The following is a 22,160-nucleotide window of genomic DNA, read 5'->3' as shown; positions in this document are numbered from 1 at the left end:
AAGCATATGTCACATTCCCCTGGTTAACCTGGAGCGCACTCAGTGTCATTTTCAATGACTGTAGATTATTGTCTTTACAGGACATTACTTCCACAGCAAAAATGATTGTTTCAGTATCACTGCTTTGATTCCGTGAAATGGAGAGGGTTAATCCAGTTTCTGGCTAAATGACAGCAAGGACTCAGAGCGCTGATTAACAAGCTGAGTCACATCTGGAGAGAGGACGGAGAAAAAAAAAAAGCTGGAGGGGAGAAAAGTGGGATTGTTGGTGAGGGTGGGTCTCAGTCGTCAGAGGTTTTACAACATGGACCATGAACATCAGCAATGACACCACTTTGAACCACCACCACTTTCCTCTGGTGAGTACAGGTCTGATGTTTTGAATGCGCTTTAAATTGTGCTGCAAGTTTGAATGACATAATTTCCATATCAAGCCAGCAGGGACACACCTCCTCACTTTATCTTCTAAAGTGCACTTTTACGCATTTTTCGTTCAGTTTTGGAGGCACGTCTGTTAGATATTGTGAAATACATTCCTTGTATTGTGTGCTTTTTATGAAACACTGTTGTATTGTTAATTAGAACTCGGGAGAACTTCTTGTCCTGTTACACTGAAAAAAATATCTATCTATATCTATTTCTAACTTTATACTAGAAAAACAAGTGTAAAATCTGCAATAGCATTATGCATGACACAGTTTTAGGTTGCTTCAATGCAGCTCAATACTTTGCTGTCAGAGTTTATCTGTCTGACTGTTTTTCTTGTCTTTGTTCTTTTTAACTGTAGTCCAGACTGTGCCTTTAGCTTGATTCAAACAATTCTCCCCCAAACCAGTTTAACTCAATTACACAAGTGAGGTTTTACAGAGCTTTTCTCTGCTCAGTATTATTTAGCCCTTAAAGAAGTTAACTGCTTTATCCAGGTTCATTTTTTGCAGTGTGATGACTTATATCGTTTGGTTTGAACCCCCAACCCCCATTCACCACACACACACACACACACACACACACACACACACACACACACACACACACACACACACACACACACACACACACACACACACACACACGAAACTTATCGGAAACTTTTAGGAACTTTCATTGATGAGGGAAAAAAGTTTTGTCGTTGCAACATAATAAAAAACTATTCATGTATCCTAATTCCTCCATGCCTTGAAGTAGCTATGTAAGGAAAATATTGAGAGACAGATAGAGAAACTCTTATCCTGACATTTAGTGTCAATTTAGTGTCATATCTTTGAAATACTGTCAACAATAAAGAGTATAAGTGGCAAAAATTCTGAAAAACATTGACAGTGTGACTATCAATGCACTCAGACTGGAGAACATATCACATGTAAGATCAATACATTGTAAATTGGAGACTCTCGAGTGGATTGACAATTGTTAGAATGCAGGCCAGAGACACTGTGTTAGGCAGTTCTGTCTTCTGGAAGGAGTGTATCTCAATCTAATCAGCTCCAGATGTTGTGGGCCGTTCTGAACACTGACAAACAAACCTGAAACAAATGCAGGGCATAAACTGCATGTCCTGTTTCACTTAAGCTCCCTGCTTATGTGCACTTAGAGCCTGCAGGTTCCTGATGGAGTGCTAAAACATAAAAGACGACTACTGAAAGTGCTGAGGTTTCACCACTTTACTCTGAATGAACAAATGGTTTGGTCATTGGAGCCCGCTGATACTAACTGATTCTACGAGGAGTTGATATAGACTGGGATAAATCAGAGAAGCCGAACAGCTGAGACATGCGTGTCGTCATACAGCGTGAGTCATTTCTATTACAGCAGTTATATAAATGTTTGAAAGGCTGAGCGATAGATTCTTGATGAGGCCCTGGCACCAGGAAGGAAGGAGGAGGTGGAAGATTTTGGAAAAATACAGCCACATGTGCTGTCCAGTGTCTGGCTTCAGGCCTCAGTGAGTTTGCTGCAGGTCAGGTCAGTTTGTCACAGTCACAAACGTCAGTATGTGCAAAATATGTGCCACAAAATGTATTTGTGGGTGTGTGTTTCAATCAAAATGCGGCCACACAAGGTGCCGAATGTGTTAACAGTGTCCCTCTTTCTGAAGCCTTCACAAATTTTGAGAAATCCGATCAATGTTCTCCACGAGCAAAAGAATCTGTAGCTTCTCTTTGCATTTGTTCAATGGATGCAGTGTGCAAAAGTCTAATACAGAAAGTGAGACATCATTGTCAAAAAATGCTGTTCCACTGGAGTGTAATATAAGTGAATTAAGTAGAGAACATGTACAGTATTTCCTGGTTTGAGAGAAACACTTTGGGCTTGGGAGGAACTTCCTTTGCCAGTTTTTCTGTCCTGTATACATGGGGCTTGCATAACGTATGTGGTTAGAATGATTATATTGTATATGTACATGTTAAAATATATGCATGCTGTAAATACAGTGTATATAATAAGTGTGAGATTGAGAATATATGCATGTGAAAGAAGAGTGGGGTTTTTTTGCACGTCAAAATGCATGTATAGCTCGCACAGCCTCTTATGTAACAAACAGCCGAGTCTTCAGCCATGGAAACAGACTTGCTGTATGGAGGCTTCTTACAATCAGTTTGACTTGAAGTCTTACTTTGAATTGAAGTGTTTCAAATTCAAGGATGCATTATTACATGTAGTGGTAGTTTCTGTCATCCTGCTATGCTGCTCTCACAGAGAAAGTCAACATCCGCAGCTAAGAGATAGAACACTCGTAAAGCGTCGTTATCTGATTACCTCACACATTCCCAGCATTGACATCCGTGGTTGACACAGTTTGATCTCTGTAGGAGAAACCAAATTCTTTTGTTGTGTTTTGTGAAGGTTCCTTTTCTTGTTCAGTCATCTGAGGCCTGTCATCTTTTCTGAAAATCAGAGTCTTATGAAGTCACTTTCAGCTGTGCTAACAGGTTTCAGTGTTAATTCACCACTGAAGGAACAGCCAAGCCCGACAACTCTGCGTACATCATTGTTAAGACCAAGCAATGTTTCATCGTTGGCTTCTCTAGAAATTAACTTCTCATCAGTGACCTAAGAGCTCTCTCTTTATCTGTCTGTGTGTGTTTGCAGATGTCGCTGGAAGCAAACATGAAATATGGCTCTCCTGAGAAAAAGTGAGTGAAAATGAAGTCTCATTCAAATGTAATGTCTGATTTATGGTCCCAAGTGATGGAAATTTACACTGTCTGTCTTCTGTTGCTGTTGATGTGCAGTGACACTAAAGATTCAATTGTTTGCTTGTGGTTTAATTTCCAAGATAGATTAAGTACACTGAGAAGTGAGGTTCAGCTGGTGCGGCCATTGCCAGTAAAGGAACCCCCAAATTTTTCTCTAGGAGAACATCCAGTTTGTGCATGTACCAAATGTGTGTGTGTGTGTGTGTGTGTGTGTGTGTGTGTGTGTGTGTGCTGGGGGAGGGTGTGATGAGGTAACCAGATGGCAGGCTGTAAGTAGTTAACTTTCATTACCGTATCCGGTGTGTGAAAAGCAGCGTGAACTCAATGCAGAATTCGTAGAGGATTTTAAATGAAACTTATCAAAAATGATGCGTGTGTCATAATGCAAGAAGCTGCAAGTTAAAACTTTGTAGACCTGGGTCTAATTAACCTGAAAATTTTGCACCTTGAATAGTTTGATGTTAGCTGCTGCTGCAGGTTGCATACTGTGCACAATTAGCTATGGCACCTGAACAGACACCAAAAAAGATAAAAGTGGCTTGTAACTGTTTGCAGCTGAGTATTTGATCTTCCTTTCTCTCTAGTCTGCCGGACAGGTGGAAGGAGTAAATCTTTAGAGATGAACACGCTGTGTATTTCTGCTGCTATGAGAAGGAAACATTACAGTGAACAGCCCACACAGCTTTTTATGCTGATTTCTAGAGCTAATATAATTCAAGTTGATCAACAGAAAATTAATCAACCGCAGTTTTGCTCATGACTTGTTTAAAGGAATAGTTTGACTGAATTGTTCTTGCTGTGAGAGAACATCCAGAAAAGTCTCATGTCTGTTCATAAAGTGTGAAGCATTTGTGTGAGCATTTGCTGCTTTTCTGCATTTGATGGATAAAAACAAGTATATACTATATTAGAAATAAATTATTCATATATTATTGTATGTCGTCCTGTGATGGAGAGGATGGTCTTTTAAACTTGAAAGACAAACAGCAAGACTGCTGGTGAAGCTTCCACCTTACATGCTGAGAGAACTCTGACTGGATTGAAGTTAGCATGTACAAACACTGACTGACTGAGTCCTTCCTCTCCATGTGTTTCAGTTAACCGGGTCCTCCTGGTGCTGCTGGTGCTGATGGTGTGTCTCCTCCTGCACAGTACACTGCTCAGAGCCTCCACCCGGCCCAAACTCTCAGGTACATCTGCACAACGGATGAGTCTGATGATGTGTTAAATTTACGTACTCTCCACAAACCCATGAAAAGACCAAAACCAACATTGAATAAATCCTAACAAGTAGTGTGAGCTCTATTGTTGTCCACAACTGTGAAAAACACATCAGTGAGCCACGCTGTGCACTGGTTGACATGTTCCTTCATTACCATGAACACACACTCTGTAGTTTATCTTACACTCTTCTGCTGTCCGGCTGCCCTAAATACTCACTAGAGCACCAAATGTGGATTATTCCGCTGCTTAAAATAGTCCCCAACAAATGCATTTTTTTTCCTCTTCTGGAGTAATATTTGTTAAAACTACAGTATCCAGGTGTTTCAGCAGATTATTGAGCCTTTTTTTTAATAATCCATGTATATATATGTTTAATCTGATTTCAAAAATGGTCAACTTTATATGTCACATTATTCTCAGCTAAAAAAAACCTGCATTCAAAATGACGATCTCAGCCTTCAACCTCCCTTCTGCTTCCTCTCAGACCACTGGAAGAGTGCTGGAAGCGCAGCACGAGTTCCTGCCATAAGGGTGTCGGAGGCAGATAATGTCGTCCCTGTCATCATCTGCGCGTCAGAGGAGCGTGTAGGTGCAACCATGGCAACCATCAACAGCGTCTATAGCAACACAGATGCCAGCGTGTTCTTCTATATTGTTACTCTTCGTGATGCAGTTAAACTGACAAGGTTTGTCACTTTGTGTTCATGTGTTGGAAATGTATTGAATCTGAAATTGTTCTAAATATGGAGGAGAGATGTGGAAGAGGTTTTTTGGTCCACCTGACATTACAGTATTATTTCCTAAATGATGCCTTTCATGATTTCTTACCTTATCTGCCTGTCTTTGCGTCCTCCCAGGCAGTACATAGAGAGGAGTAAACTGAAGGGCATCAAGTATAAGATACTGGAATTTAATCCCATGGTTCTACGAGGAAAGGTGAAGCCAGATTCCTCTCGACCTGATCTGCTACATCCAGTGAGTTCTGGGTTTGGTTTTGTTCATGTGTCGATATATACTGTTCCTCACGCATGCACTGATGTAGCTCTAAAGTGTGCCATCCCATAATCTAAATGAAGAGTTACTGATTCAAAGAGGTGAAATAACTTTGCTTTTGTTTTGCAGCTCAATTTTGTGCGCTTTTACTTACCTCTGCTGGACATCAGCCATGAGAGGGTGATATACTTAGACGATGATGTCATCGTGCAGGGTACATATGTGATCATGGTTGGAAGGAATCCATGTGAAAATATTTCATACAGTGTATGTGTATTGTCCAAGTATATAATGTTGTGTTCACGTGCAGTATGTATACTATACATACACTATACAGTAATCTATATACAGCTTTATAGAAATCAAAGGGAATGCTATGATAGAGCATATAGATTAATAGTGCTGTGACAGGTATAGAATATGTGTATGTATGTGTGTATTATACCACTTACAGACTTTTCATGCTTTCCAGGAGACATCAAGGATCTGTTTAACATCAAACTGAAGCCAGGTCATGCTGCTGCTTTTGCCACTGATTGTGACCTGCCCTCCACACATGAGATGGTGCGCAGCATCGGCATGCAGGTGGATTTTTCCCTCTTTTATCACATCACTTTGTGTATTATCCTGCCACTGTGTGGAAGCAGTGCAGACCCAGAGGGCACACAGTGATAATCCTTACATCATTCAACATGGGTGTGCAATCATACTGCCATGACTATGACTTTTTTCTAAAGATTTTGTACTTGAAATATGGTGTCCTCTGAGCTCGTCCCATAGACAACCTACATGGGCTTCCTGGACTACAGAAAACAGGAAGTTAAAAATTTGGGCATCCACCCCAGAGACTGCTCTTTCAACCCCGGAGTGTTTGTGGCAGATATCAGGGAATGGAAGAAACAGAAGATCACCAAACAGCTGGAGAAATGGATGGAGGAGAATTTCAGGTGTGCACACTGAGCAGCAGCTTCTGGAAACCTTAATGTTCCATTTTGCCACTGTGTATTAAAACAATGATATAGTTTCTTGCATACAAAACAACAAACTACATGCAATTCTTCGTCTCTAATTGTTTCCAAAGAGGAGCCTATGTTTTCTGAAGAAAATGACTTCCTACACCTGGAACTCTGGTTTGATAATGGTTACAAGACTCCAAACATAGAGGACAAGAAGGATTTTTAATTTTCATTTTAAGGATTATGTGTTAGAGAAATATGACATATAGTATGTTGGCACAGATATCCTGCCCTTCTGCTGTTTAAACACATGCTTCCCTGTTGTTCCATATGATGATATGTCAATCTCAGCTGCTATGCTGATGATACACGATTGTACATTTTTGTTCAAGCGAAAGTCTCCAGTGGCTAATGCTCCCTGGCTGTTTGTCTTTCATCTCAATGTGAAGCACTTTGAACTGCATTTTTAATATGTGTAGGCTCCAATAAAAAGAGTTGTGGAACAGTTGAAGCATCTGCCTGATCAGAAATCCGCTTCCTCCTCTCCACCAGGCTGAACATATACAGCAGTGCCATGGCGGGAGGTGTGGCGACCCCACCCATGCTAATAGTGTTTCATGACAAATACACAAAACTGGACCCACTGTGGCATGTCAGACACCTAGGTAAGATCAGCACACCTGTTCTCTCTCTCTCTCTCACACACACACACACACACACACACACACACACACACACACACACACACACACACTTAATTTAAGAATTAAGAATTTTACTGTTAGCCCCCAAATGGCACAGTGGTATCTGAGATGACAGCCAGGCCATTAAACTAAACAGAAACTGCAAATAATGGACAAATGAGACACACTATGCCCCAAAATCTAATCTGCACTGTTTGAGGTACTGAGCTTCATGCACCTGTAGCAGTTGTGTAGTCCTGTGTTGTCACCATGTGAACAGGATACAGCACACCAAGGGCCTAAAAATGTTCATTACATCTAGTAATTAATAATGATCGACACTGTTGGCACCTCAGCTGTAATCACAGTATGTTATTTCCTTGTTAACAGCCTATTAAAAGGCATCTCTGTGGAAAATAATAGACAACTGAGCTATTAACCTTGTTTGTATAAGCGAGTTTTGTACTGAAATGACTGTGACAGCTTGCACTAGTAACAGACTGAACGTACTACTAAAGTGAAAACAGTCAGAATCAGAGCTGTGTGAACAGTGATGCATTCACTTACTGCCGTATATAATGAAGTGCCTTTGAACACCAAAACAACTGCTTGTCTTTGGAAAAAACACTAATAAACTACCAGACAGACCTACAAATCTTTGAACTGAACTGAACAAAGTGAGTTAGGTCAGCAGAGTGATTTGTGATGTTATAATCTATGAGCGCATCCCTTAAACCTGCAGGGGTCCTTGACAGGGAACATCATGCTACACACAATACACCATCTGAATTTACAATAATAATGACAAGTAATGGCAAGTGGAATTCTAAATCTAAAATATTATAGCACTACCCTCAGACTGATTTCAAAAGGGTTCTCTGGTTGTCCAGGCTGGAGTCCAGATGCTCGTTATTCAGAGAGCTTCCTACAGGAGGCGCGCCTGCTGCACTGGAATGGCCCATTTAAACCCTGGAATTACCCTGCTGTTCACTTGGATCTGTGGGAGAGGTGGTTCATCCCGGACCCCTCCGAAACGTTCTCCTTGGTACGACCTGAGCGCAACAGCTGAGGTCTATGGATTATACCATGTCTGAGCCACAGGGAGGCAGGTGAAGCGCGTGAAGTTTAGGACTTACTTGAACAATAGTGGAGGTGTGATAGGAAATGTGGAGTGAATTTAGTACTGAGGAATGTTACTGAAAAATAAATGGCCACACATTGTATGACAAACAATATTGGCAGTGTGTTCTCTGTGTATGCTAAACACAAAATGTGACTCATCTGTTGTGTACAGCAAGTGACAGATACCTGTATTAGAATATCAATTGTTAGAACGTGTTCATAGTGTCCAACGATTTTTGTGTCTTTGTAAATTGTGCGGAGGAAGAGAAAATGTGTTTCTTTGCTAATGTGAAATACATTTTCAGAACTACAAATTTCCCATTTTCCTGTCTTTACTGGTACATTCATGCTTCAAATCAGCATTGACATCCTGAGGGAAACAGAATACACATTGTTGGGCCAGAATATGATCTCAAGATTAGAGCACATTTACGTGAGTTAAAATGCTGAAGTTTAAACCTGCATTAATCAATGTTTTTCAGTGTGACTCTCAGCGATGGTCAGTCAGTTGACATCTCAACAACTGTCTCAACAAATGGCCTGTAGACATTTGCACAGACATGCATAAACCAATGATCCTTTGACTTTTCCTTTAGCACTACAAACCCAGATATTCTGCAACAAATCATGAGGGAGAGTGAAAGTTGAACTTACATTTGACCAGAGCCAAAACTCAAAATTAATTCTAATGTGGCTTTAAGTCTGCTTTGTGTGTAAAAAAAAACAAACAAAAAAAAAACTGTTGCTTGAGGCTATGTTCTGTCAGCTGTAGTTTTGTTTTTCTGCCCCCTTGTGTCCAAAAACTGATTAATGCAGCTTTAATTGTTTCATTAAGTTCATTATTTCTGTATTGATTTCCTCGTAGAAAAAATGTATGTCCTCTGCATAGCAGCAGGCAGCCACACTCTTACTGCAATCATACTGATTCACCTTGTTCGTATCTGAAATAAATCTGGAAAAGTAAAAGCAAAAGCAAACATTCAGACTGAAGGCAAAAGTGAGTATTTTCTCCTTCATGGAGGGTTGAAGTCACCTCCAGAATGGCGGCTCTGAGACAATCCTGCTACCAGCTTTGAGGAAATGCTTGTAAGACTGATCCACCAGCACATGCCTCAAGTGAAAAATAAAGTAACACTGAGCAAAAGGGGGACATTTCTGTAATAAGCTTTCAGAATGTTTTTTACAGTGTTTTGTGTATGCACATTTTCTTCAGACATCCATGTCTTGCTCTCTTATAGAAATCTGTAAAAAGGCCTTTGTAACATCAGTCATAAATGCCACCCTGTGCTGTCTGAACTTTAACAAGATGCTGAGTAGGTCAGGATTCAGATTAGGGCCTGTATCAAGCAGTCATTTCAGAATAGACAACCTGAAGCATGTGAAGAAGCATCAAATACTACTGTGAGTGTAGTGGTTAAACGCTGCTCATGAAAGACTGCAAGAATGTCCTGATTTACATAGTCCTGAATATCTTCTCTGCTTTGATCAAGAAGTGGCATGTCATTTTTGAACTTCTTAATGAGCTGATCAAAACAGTTCATAGCTACATCACAGTTAGAAGGCAAGTCATTTTTTTCATTTCTTTGTTCAGAGTTGCAGGTGAGGAAGTGGGTAGGGAAGTCCAGGCAGCTGCAGAGCGGATGAGGGAAGTGAGAGCAGGTGTGTGTTTGGGTGGGCAGTCAGGTCATGAGGAAAAGAGAGAAAGTCCAAGGGCAGTGGAGGAGAGCACTGATGGGCCTGGGAAAACAAATGTGGCTGACACTGTGCAGCTCACAGATGTTGTTATATTCCCTCTGTCCTGACCCCAGGTTCCAGTCACAGCATCACACAGCAAAAAGGCCTGGGCTGTTTGGCGGTCATGCTTGCACAGTACTGAGAAATAATACTAATATGATGTTGGCCTTCTTTTTCCAGGATGCACTTTCCAAAGCTTCTAGCAGAGATCAGGAAGTAGATGCAACAGCACTATGGTAGCTCAGGACTGTTTCACTTTGAAGGCTTAATTTATCTGTTAGTATTAAGGTAGGTTCCACCGAGATTTGAACTCAGATCACTGGATTCAAAGTCCAGAGTGCTAACCATTACACCATGGAACCTTCAGTTGACTGTCACCATCACCTCCTCCAGAATCCCACGATTCCTTGTTTCTCCACCAAGTTCATCATCAATCTTACTCAGTAACTTTGTTGTAGAGGGACAGATTAATTATCTTTTTTTTCTCTCATGGTCTATTTCAGCCATTGTTCTTTTCTGTTTTTGTTCTTGTCATGCATACAGATTGACTTAATAAATATGAAAACCCACCCCCCAAATAATCAGTTCATTGACAACTGATGTGTTTGAGGTGAAGTCACTGTAGAGGGGCGCTTCTTTTAAGCACCTGGGTAGTTGCAACAGCATAGGATGCTTTTACAGATAAATCTGTCTCGCAGTCACAAAAAATGGCTTATGTTAGACAGACTGACAGTCCTGTTTTGCACTGAGAGTTCAAGTGATGGAATGAGCACTGGTGCCCTCATATTTCATTTCTTGCCTTCTCTTGCCTTTGCGGAGTACAACGTCAGACCAAGCAGAGTGGATGCTCTTGGTCTGGTGCCAGTGCTGTGCCAGCAAGAAACATCATTAGTGAAGGCTAGTTTAGGAGGATCATCAGCTGTTCCAGTGGTGTTAGGACACATCCAGGGCAGCGTGTCATCCAAATCTGTGCCAGGATGCTCCACAGCTGAAGAAATCCCATGTTTGACAGTCTGTACTTGTACAGAGGCTGCTACAGAGTCAATGAATTGCTCATTCTCATTTATTATTGTGAATTTCCCTTTGGGTTGAATAAAGTATCTATCTATCTATCTATCTATCTATCTATCTATCTATCTATCTATCTATCTATCTATCTATCTATCTATCTATCTATCTATCTATCTATCTATCTATCTATCTATCTATCTATCTGATCCAGCATTGTTGCAATTCTATTTTCAAGCTGTGCAGTTCTCTCAGTCACGCAAAGTCTGTGTGGTTCACAGATTTTGTCATATTCTCTCCATCCTCATCCAATCACAGACACAGCAAAAAGGCTTTGGCTGTTTGGAGGTCACGCTCACACAGCACTGAGAAATAATAAAAGTGATGACAAGTATGCTAGTAGCCTTATGTTTCTTTCATTCATTTAAGTCTTTGTCATGTATAAGTTGCCAGGATGCACTTTCCAAAATATTTGGCAGAGAAAAACAAGGGTATCAGCTAAGCATCTGCTCTGCAGGAGAGCAGGCTGAAGTAAGACTATCACCTAAGTATGACAGGACCACTACCACTTTGAACACTGAATTTGACTGTTGGTACTAGGCAGGTTCCACCGAGACTTGAACTCGGATCACTGGATTCAAAGTCCAGAGTGCTAACCATTACACCATGGAACCTCACACCTGTGGGGCCTATCTGATTGGATAGCAATTGGTCTCCTCAGTTCCCAAATGTTACTCCTCACCTGTCGTTGCCCATGCCCTGTCTGTCTGCTCTCACCGAAGAACTTGTCTCAACTCAGACTCAGTGACGCTGGACTCTGTCTCGTCTGGACTCGTCTCTTGCATGTTCCCTTCATATTCATTCAGCTGTTAAACTGTCATTCCCCTCCTGTCTCCTCTGATCCTGGTACTCTGGGTCCTAGAAACTCTGCTGAAGGCAGAGTGCTGTTAAAAGAAGAGGCGATGCAGCAGAGTGCTAAACATGACGCTGTCCCAGTGTTTTGAAACGTGCTGTTGGCATGAAATTCTAAATGAGGATATTGTTTATAAAAACAACGATTTTTCTCAGTTTCAGTATTTTCAATATATTACATTTTTACATTTTACACAGTGACTAACTTTCTTGGGAACAGGGTTGTATTTCATTTTTTAATAATATAATCATAGGCAACTTTCCTCTTCACATAAATCCTGAGAAATTTGTTTATACACAGCTTTTGTTTTGAGGGAAAAGTAATGTCCATTGAATTATGTTATTAACATGATGAGGACATGTTGTTAAATTACTTACCTGATGAAATCTTTAGAAAAGTAAAACATACACTGACAACATATTTCAATTGTTTTGTCTGCCACAACAAGCAATCTTGCAAGACACCACCGCTCTGAGCACTTTTCAACCTTTGATGACTCTCTTCAGGCACTGACAGCACTTTCTTCAGGTTAGGGACATATTATGGTCTGTTTTCATTCAGAACTGTCAGCAGTGACTTGTAATGTAGGATTTTTTATTAACATTTAACCAAAACCACGATCTTTCCATAATCTTAACAAAGTGTTCTAATGTACAGACAGGAGTCTGCATGCAGACCATTGATTCTGGTGTCACACACTTCGTATGCCCACTCTCCACCCTGACCCCCTCAGAAAAATCTGAAATATATTACATCTTCTGTGTATATGCAGCCTGAAACCGGACCCCTCATTCACTTCTTGGTAGAAAATAGAAGCAGATGTTGCAGTAAAACCCTATCTCCAGTTCCCCCAAAAAATGTCTGGAAAGTTTTAAAGTACTCCTTTGATTGTGTACAGTGCATATACCACTGGACACGTGGTTCGCTTTGCATCGGTCTCTGTGGGGACAAGTGAAGACAGCGAGTTCACGAGGTCTCTGAGTGTCTTTGGCTCTGCTCTGTCATAATTAGCATATTTGTTGTTTTGCTCTTTGGTCTATAAACCATTAAACACATTTGGAAAGAAATATTTCTATTGAGATTATATTCTTACAGAAAATGTATACACCTTCATCAAAACCAGCCTGTGGTTTCTCCTCATTCATTATTTGTAAACCAGATTCCATCCCTCTTGATGCTTATTTATTTATTTATTTACCTTATTCCTTGTCCACCAATCATAATTTGAGCACACCCACATTAATAGTAGCATCTACCCCTGCATGCAAAACCACTTACATACATGCAGACATGCACACTTGAATACATGCATGCACACATACACAATTCCGTTTCTTTGCATGTGCTTCTAGCCCAAGAAAAAATAAATTCAACATTATTTCAAGAAATCCATCTTGACTGCTAATGCTGTTGGAGGCCACAGGGGGAATGGTGCCTGTCTGAGCGCACAGTGGACAGTTGTGGGGTAAACTTTGGACAGGGCACAGGTCATCTGCAGTTCCCAATTCATCCTGTGTGGAAAAAATCAAATGCTCTTCTTTCTAGCTCCTCATAGCTCCCTCACTGGCCCCACCATGTCAGACACACAGGCCAGCACAAATTTACATGTTTGAAAGATTTCTCTAAAAGCAGAATGATGTGGTGACTTTATAGATTAAGTAAAAGTAATAAAATAATATCTATTAGAATAAAGATAGGGTTGAATTAAACATCCAAAACAATATATATATATAAATGGTCAGCACTCTATGCAGGACTAAAAATGACTTCAAGTCATTTATATTTCATCACTGACCTGTTTTTCAGTGGCTTCTTAACTCCACTAGATGGAGCTCTTGATTCAAGAGTGTCTGACTGTAGACTTCTCTTGTTTTTTCAGTGTTAGAAATGAAAAGTCTTAAAGTTTTAAAATGTAGAGAGTTAAAAGAAGTTCAATTATATTTTAGCCATTTTACTTCATTTGCAGTTACGGTGGATATCCTGATGACAGAACAGATCTGAATACCCTGGTTCAAATGTACAATATGGAATATTATATATATAATAACGACCTATACCGTGTTCATGAATTATGTGCTTGTTTCAGCTGAACCTACATTATATTTTCAATGAAGGTGACATGGTGTGCAGAGATTGCATTCGGTGCTCCCCCTTTAAAAGCAACTTTTCTTTAACCCAATGACCCATCAGATGACCTTTGCTTTTCCTGTGATGGAGGTTGATGATATTCTTCTATTCTTCTTTAGGAAGCATTAGCTTGAGAATAAGATTTGCCACCAATTATCGTTATGTTCATATTTATTTCATAGATGTTCCTTTTGCCTTTCCAAAGTTTTCCTTCATTTAGTCTCCTGTGTTTTTCCAGCACATCTGTCCATCTTTCATTGCTTTATCTCTATACACTGGTTCTCATTCAGTCTTTTACCGCCATCGCTGTATTTTCTGTTTTTCATTGAAGATTTATTTTCCCTACACATTCCATCCTTTTCAGTGGAAAACACGATCCTTGCATCACAAAGCCTCACATTAGGTCCTGAGCACATACTAGATGCACCAAACAGACAGAAGGAGAAGCAGGGATGTACATATCTGCTGCGTGAACGTGATAAAACTGCTGCTCTGCTGGAGGGATGATGCGCGACAACATGCCACCAGTGTGTGGAACTAATTAAAATTATGCTTCTAACTGAAACAATCTTGACATCAAAAGGTCACTAATGCATCACAGTGATGTAGTGTATCCAGACAAAAGCCCACTGAACATACAGTTAATACATGTTCTTATGCTTTATTTAACCCTGGCAAGTAAAAAAAACAAAACAATAGAATGAAGATAGGCTCACTGGGATGGCTGCCACTTCTTACTCTTGCCATGCTAACTCTCCCAGGTGCATGCTGACCTGAAATCTGCCAACATAGTCTCCCAAGAAATACAAAATAATAATAAAAAAGCAATGTGGCTTTACAGGTGTTAAAAGGGTTTCAAAACTGGCTGAAATATGAATGACTGTATAACTGTTGCTGTACGTTTGGCATCTCTGTAGTGCCAAAATGAAAGTCAAATATCATCTGTATACATCCAGAGCTGTTTTATGACAGTCAAATACAAAACAAGGACAGCTGTAACTTGTGAAAAATCCCCATTTTTGGGGAGGTGGTGGGGGTTGAATGTGGAGATTTAAAGCTCCTCCATGTTCATTTTTATTAATGATCTATCAATGAAAATGGGTGAAAAAAGAGCTGTTTTCTGTAACACAGTAAATAATAATTGTGTGCATTATTAGCACCTCTCTTCTGTACTTTCATTGTATTTTCCTTCTGGGCATCTCTCTTTTTATTTTCATGCTTTTGTATGAATTCAAGGTCCAAAAATATGATTGATATGGTTGATGTTATGTAGTGGTATTGCTTGTCCTTGAGCTCTGCCACCTGCACGTCTGCATTCGTCACTAACCTGATTCTCTCAGTCTTCCTCCAACCCTCGCTCCTTCCCTGCCTCCCTCCCTGCTTCACACTCGGGATTCAAACAGCAGGCAGACTTTAAATAGCTTGCAGACACCTACTCCCTCATATCTGTCTTCCTATCATCTTGCCTAATGACTCTCTCTCTCTCTCTCTCTCTCTCTCTCTCTCTCTCTCTCTCTCTCTCTCTCTCTCTCTCTCTCTCCCTCTCTCTCTCTCTCTGGACTGCATTCCCCTCTAATCATCTCATCTCTCTGGCTCTGTCTTTAATGGAGCTGTAATGGTGTGAAAGGAACAGGCAAGCCTTATTAGCCTGCAGCCAAACTCACACAAGTTTTAACCCAGACACAGTCTCCCATGTGGCAGCAGGGTATCACTGGAGAGTGTGTGTTTGATGTCTGTGTGTGTGTATCTTGATGAAGCCAAGTAGCCAAATGCAGAGAAGTGAACCTAATCCCTTATCAGGACAAAGGCATTTGGGGACAGAATTGGACTGTGTATCATCCACAGGGATGGAGGAGTCATGCTGATCTGCAGTCTGGACCATCATCATGACCTCTGACTCTGAAAACAGATGTAGTGACAGCTGTTTCCCCCAGCAGGCCAAAGTGTAAACTCCTGATTAGGAAATCAGCTGTGTCCTTGCCATAAGAGTGGGGAAAAGTCCTGAAATCTGATTGGACAGTGTGCACGCCTGGGTGTGCGTGCTTGTGTGTGAGCGTGTGCACCTGGGCCGGAGTGAATGCGAGGTGCAGAAACAGGCACAGGTTGCTGTATATCTGTTAAAAGCCTCACACAGATACGATGTGTTCACTTCCAACTTGTTTGTTCACCATCTCGTCATGTCTTCTGTCTCCATGACAACTAGAGCTCTCTACACAGGCCTTTAGGTTTTAATAACAAGGCACATCGCACACCTTGTGTGATGTGCCTTGTTATTAATGATAGTAGTGATAGTAGTGTGTAAAGTGGGACCTCAGGGAAAAAGATGCTTTGAAATTGGAGTGGATCTAAAGGTCTGGTGTGCAGGGTTTAACAGCATCTATTGTCAGACAAGGAATATAATATTCAGAGTTCTAATCATCAGAAAATATAAACGGTTGTGTTCTGGAACCTTACAATGAGCTACTTAGGGAAAGGGTCCTATTTCACAGAGTGCGCCGTGTTGCACTGCCATGTTTTTGTACAGTAGCCTAGAAAGGACAACCTGAAGACTGGCACCACAAATCTGTGCCTGTCACGTTGTTTGTGTTTCTAGCCACTTTAGGTTCTCCTGTGTACTTGGAAGGGGAGGGTAAGGCCAGGGGAATTCAGTTGGCTTCTGTCCAGTTCTGGACATTGAATGTCAATCACATTCCTGATCAGATGACTGATGTCCACGTTCTGTGTCGATTCTTGACTAGATCCACACTCGCTGGCTTGATCGACAAAGGTCAGTTTCTCCTGGAAAAGCAGGCGGTCCCAGTTTGAGGTGGTTGTGATGGAGCGGTCAAAGCGATGAACTAGAAGTCCTCTGTGGTTCCCTGGAATCCTGCCAACTATACGTCACAGCTCTTATTTTAATCATGATCAAGTAAACATTTGTGAACACTGTTAGTGCTGCAACTGCTTAAAGCATTAGAATCAAAACTAAAACCAAAAGGGAAGGACCTGGAATTAATAACAAAAATTAGCCCAAGAGAAGAAACCCGGGAAGCGACCCTTAACTTTCTGTCTGAAACAATTAACCCATGTTTGATTGTACATTGAACATCAGAACTTTTAAATTTTGTGTTGTGTCATAATGGGTTCTGCTTTTTGATTAGATGCTGACGTCACATGTGGTGCTGTTTCATCTTATTACTTACATAACACTGTCATGACTTTCTTTAAATAGTGTATTGCACTTGGATTTTAAACTTATTGTGGTGCTGCTTGTAGCCATACAGCAACAAGTGGAGTGTATTGACCGGTGTGGTGACAGTATTCAATAAATATCCCAGAAAACAACTTCTCGTCCCTCTGTGAGCGCAGACAAATCTTCCACTTTCAGCAGATGAATTTGAGCACAGCCTTCTCGTGTCAAACCCTGCACATAGTCCATCATTCTGCACAGTGAAGCTCACACATTCAACGCAGGGACACACACACACACACACACACACACACACACACACACACACACACACACACACACACACACACACACACACACACACAAATATTAAATAGAAAAAAAAGAAAAAATTAATAGAGGGAGACTTTTTTCAGTCATGTTGTATGTCTATAGTTCCAGTGGGGCCTAAACACATGATGGACTACCCATTGTGCCAAGTTAATGTGTATAGCAACCTTTGAATTCTTCAAGATTTATTGAAAGCGTCACAGGACCATGTTACAGTCATCAATTTACATTCATACACATACTTAACAATACGTTTGTGTGTAGGAGGAAGTCTTGCATTTATATATAATTGACTTAATTTAACTGAATTTGTCCACCCGTTAAATACTTAACATAAGAACTCTCATGTCGCCTCAGTTGTTTGGATTTGATTTGGTGCATATGTACAAACTCCAAAGTAATTTCATTCTTCTGTTCCAAACTCTTGAGAGGGAGGTAGTTGTTAACAAGGCTAAGAGTCTTCAACTTCTATTGTACAGTCAGTGTGAAAACCATGAACCAGGAAATGTATTTTTACACACAGCATCACATTATGACGGGTTATTTTAGGTCTGATAATGGAAAAGGGTCTTCTTAAAAATAATCTCACATTTTCAGCATTAACCAGCACATTAACAGCTCTCCTGTATTCAGCAGTGCTCAAAGAATCCTCAGACATATGTTCTATTCCTGCTGTGTGAGCGAGCGGCGAACAGGAAGCTGCCAAATTCTCTGATAAGGTCTTCAGGACTGTATAAACTGTCTGTCATATAGAATTTGTCCACTAGATGGCGGTGCAGTGCGCATATTTGTTTCCACAAAATGATCCTCAGCTTTCTTCACATTTCCTGCCAGTTCAAACAGATCTCACATGGCTGGATAGCACAGGATGAGAAAATGGTGTTAGAACACCAGCCTCCAGGGCATTGGTGGTATAGTGGTGAGCATAGCTGCTTCCCAAGCAGTTGATCCGGGTTCGATTCCCGGCCAATGCATGTGATAAGATATTGAGACAACTGTCTCACAAAGGCCTGGCTTTTTTGTCTTATGTCTTGAGAGGTCACAAGTGTATCACCACCTCCTAGTGGTCTGGTCTGCTGTAAACAGCGTAACACATTCCTCTGACGTGGTGTAAAGACTCATCGTTTAGTGCTGAAGGATTAGAGATGTCCACGTTCTTTGTTGCTTCTTGGCTTGGGCCACGCTGATCAGCTTAATCGGCATAGATCCATTTTACTTGGAAAGCCAGGTCGTCCCAAGGTGGGGGGTAGTTGTGCTGGAGTGGTCACGGTGATGGACAAGAAGTCCATTGAGGTTTCCCCAAGCAGACTGGAATCCTTGCAGCTCAGCTCTCAGCTGTCCTTCCTCTATTCCTGTGTGAGACTGCTGGTGGATTCAGATTCAGTCAATTATGAAAGTGGAACATCTTCTCTCATAGCATTGGTGGTATAGTGGTGAGCATAGCTGCTTCCCAAGCAGTTGACCCGGGTTCGATTCCCGGCCAATGCATAATATGTCTATCCTGTGTTGGGACTATTTCTGGAAAAGCAAGGGGCTTTATCCAGAAGTTGTGGTAATGTATTGGTGTGAAATTGCACTTTCGGAATATTGTCTTTCACCAAATACCTGTTAGAATTATGAAGGTGGCTGCTGATCAGATTCAAACTCCTGTCAGCAGGAAGTTGGGTTTCGAGTACATGGTTTGCTTTTTTACATCTCAGGAAAACATTTATTAAACTTTTTTAGCATACACTTACTTTTGTCAAGGTGACTGGGGCAGATTAGCATCCGGGTAGGTAGGAAAGTTAGAGAAAACTTTCCTCTTGGACAGCACAAGTGCATCAAGGTGCTAAAAGTAGATTAGCACGTTGAATTTGAATCTGGTGGTGGTGAGAGCAGGACCATTAGCGACCCACGGGGTTTCAGTAGAAGGACACAAAAGTGGATCAAGAAATTTGCCATCCTCTCTAAACTTTTGTGTCTCAGTAACTACCATTTTTCAAAAAATACACAATACATCTCATTTTAACTAGTTTTTCTTTGTTACAGACAATTCAATCTGGCTTCATGACAGTTTACATTGTTCCTGCTGAAAATTATATAAAGTATTACCATGGTCTCCCCTGCTCATCTCAAGAAGCATGATCTCATTTGGCCAGACAGTGAAACTGTAATTAAGCCCAAAAATGTGAAGGTCCACCATGACTGTTTTTGTGATTTTTGTTAATTAACATAAACTAAAAAACAGTGATGAGATCGAAATTTCTGATTTTTACTGGATCAAAATGGGCATACATCATTCCAGGACTGAGATACACATCACTATTAACAAGGTCAGTTGAGAAACATGGCTGACATCAACCAAAAAAACTTAGGGCAGGGCTTGGTTGGACAATTACCATAACTTGGACTAGATACCCCAAATTGCTGCCAGTGCTGTGCTGCCGGTGTCTGACAGGTGATCACTGTTGAGCAGGTGGTGCCTTATGTGGGAGGTCAGTGTATAAATGCACATGTGAATGGGTGACTTGTGTTGTCAAGTGTAAAGTAAGAAGGGGAATATTTGAAGTAAACTTCATATACTGCAAATATGCTACTTATTTTATATTTGCTCAAGCTATTTTTCAATTCAAATTACAACAGAAATACATTCATGATACTATAAGTTGTATTTCCAGTGTCCATAAAATCTAACGTCAATAGATTACAAATACAGTATATTTTTAGATACTTCCTGGGCATTTTCAAAATGGTGAAAGGACTGTATTTACATTGCACTTTTCTATTCTTAACGCCTACTCAAACACTTTTACAACATGATCCAGAGGTGCGTAAGAGCCAGCTGCTCATTCCAGGCAGAGACCATTCACACACACACACACACACACACACACACACACTGACGACACAGCACCAGGGGCAAATTCAGTATTCTGCAAAAAGACGCTTCAAGAGGAGCCTAGGATCGAACCCCAGCCCTGTATTATTCCATTTATTGTAAGTAAATGTATTATAAAAGAGGATTTAAAGTATACTACCTTATGTTGGCATAAATTGCACTTATACAGCACATGAAATCTAATCTAATTACAAGTAAATCTACATTACTATATTTATATGTTGCTGAAGCATTTCTAGTGCACTTCTAGTGCACTACTACTCAATAATCCTAATCCAAATCCTATAAGTGCACTTAAAATATTGAAGCTAAATTTTGCTAAAAATATATTTTCCTGTAGTATATTTATTAAAAATATGTTTTCAATCTATTTGAATTAAATACACATTTACAGAAATGTGCTGGAAACATACTTTAGAATGTTTAAATATACTTAAAGCAGCCTTTAGTATATATTTTTTTCACTTGGACATCATACCCACACACAGTCCTTAGGGGGCAGTATTTGCATACCCACTGGCATGTGTGCATCTCACATGTAGTATAATAGTATAACCAATAGCAATACTCCAGCTAAAAACAACACCTACACATATGAATACCATAACTTGGTATTCATCACACGGTATTTACACACAAATACGCACGCAAAGATGCTCTTTTATTCACTTATTTGTGTTTTGATCAGCCTTCCCCATGGGTGGGGATCATGTGCCACCAGCCCCATGACTCTGGCCCTACCTGCCTTGCCCAGGACGAGCTGTCTGAGTACTGAACTCTTCAGATGATTTCCAGAATTGATGGAGCCTTAATTCACTATAACCAGCTAACAGAAGATTAAGAGGTGTCGGTACCATTTTCATTTTGTATTTATTTTACTTTCACTGTGCAAAGGAATCAGTTATTAAAGGTTACTTCCTCTTGGGGAAAGGAATATATAAAGACAACCTTTCTTGATTGAAACAAATATGTTGAATGAGTCAAATCATTTTCATCTGTATGATTTGGTATGGCATGGAACAACATCACGGTATACTGCAGTTACCACACATAAAACTGTAAAGAAAAATAAATCAATACTTGACATGCTTTTTTTCCTCAAACATCTCGGTTTGACTGGAAACAAATAAACTGTGCAGCTGATGCAGTGATGAAAACAAACCTGTTGTACAAGTGCTCCCTGGAAACATTACAGTATACTGTATACAGCTACCACAGAAAATCTAAAAAAAATAAAATAAAATAAATCAATACTTAACCTTTGAAGTATTTAATTCCTTAAACCTCCTGGTTTAATTGAGTCTGCAAAATAAAGGCACTCATAAATTCAAAGCTAGGTTAAACACAGAGAAGACTCCAAGCTTTAAAGAGGGTCATTCAGGCTCAGATCTGTTATAAAATACCAATGAAATATCAGTACACTGCTGTGCAGGTGATGCAATAATGAAGACAGGTTGTACAAACCTGATGTACAAGTCCGGTCTGGAAACTTCACATGTTGAGGAAGACTTATTCTCTTTGCTGTGTTTAAAGCACACATGTACAGTGCTTCTCACAGACATATTATCTTTTTCTCTGTTACTCCTACAGGCACAGAACTGCAATAGAATAAAACCAGAGTCAGTGCTAATACACAACCGTGCAGGTGATGCAGTGAAGAAACCACAGGTTGCACAAAGCACTCCATCCACCAGGAACCGTGCTCGGACATAAAACCCTGTTCATACCTGCCCCTGACACGGTTCCTACATCCTCATCTCATACATTTATACTTCAACCTTCTCATTTGTTTGCACAAGAGAGGTCAGACATGAGCAGCGGTCAGT

General features: G+C 40.5%; 1 protein-coding gene and 4 non-coding genes across 5 annotated transcripts; 3 read left to right on the top strand and 2 right to left on the bottom strand.

Annotated features, from left to right (window-relative positions):
• Nucleotides 1-300: 300 nt before the first annotated feature.
• Nucleotides 301-8,223, top strand: glt8d2 (glycosyltransferase 8 domain containing 2). Its single transcript, XM_070992319.1, has 10 exons — nucleotides 301-359; nucleotides 3,091-3,134; nucleotides 4,295-4,387; nucleotides 4,906-5,107; nucleotides 5,279-5,396; nucleotides 5,544-5,628; nucleotides 5,887-5,999; nucleotides 6,195-6,361; nucleotides 6,923-7,035; nucleotides 7,944-8,223. The coding sequence occupies exons 2-10, from the start codon at nucleotides 3,116-3,118 to the stop codon at nucleotides 8,120-8,122; spliced, it is 1,089 nt and encodes a 362-aa protein (XP_070848420.1). The 5' UTR covers nucleotides 301-359; nucleotides 3,091-3,115; the 3' UTR covers nucleotides 8,123-8,223.
• A 1,976-nt stretch (nucleotides 8,224-10,199) lies between these two features.
• trnaq-uug (transfer RNA glutamine (anticodon UUG)) lies at nucleotides 10,200-10,271 on the bottom strand. The gene has a single exon. It is a non-coding gene; the product is annotated as a tRNA-Gln (tRNA).
• A 1,248-nt stretch (nucleotides 10,272-11,519) lies between these two features.
• On the bottom strand, nucleotides 11,520-11,591 carry trnaq-uug (transfer RNA glutamine (anticodon UUG)). Its single transcript has one exon. It is a non-coding gene; the product is annotated as a tRNA-Gln (tRNA).
• Nucleotides 11,592-18,358: 6,767 nt separating this feature from the next.
• Nucleotides 18,359-18,430, top strand: trnag-ccc (transfer RNA glycine (anticodon CCC)). Its single transcript has one exon. It is a non-coding gene; the product is annotated as a tRNA-Gly (tRNA).
• Nucleotides 18,431-18,872: 442 nt separating this feature from the next.
• Nucleotides 18,873-18,944, top strand: trnag-ccc (transfer RNA glycine (anticodon CCC)). The gene has a single exon. It is a non-coding gene; the product is annotated as a tRNA-Gly (tRNA).
• The last annotated feature ends 3,216 nt before the right edge of the window (nucleotides 18,945-22,160 follow it).

Source organism: Chaetodon trifascialis, chromosome 22 (genome assembly GCF_039877785.1).
Source record: "Chaetodon trifascialis isolate fChaTrf1 chromosome 22, fChaTrf1.hap1, whole genome shotgun sequence".
Taxonomy (NCBI): Eukaryota; Metazoa; Chordata; class Actinopteri; order Chaetodontiformes; family Chaetodontidae; genus Chaetodon; species Chaetodon trifascialis.
Note: the sequence above shows the minus strand (reverse complement) of the source record. Positions and strands in the feature narration are given on the sequence as shown.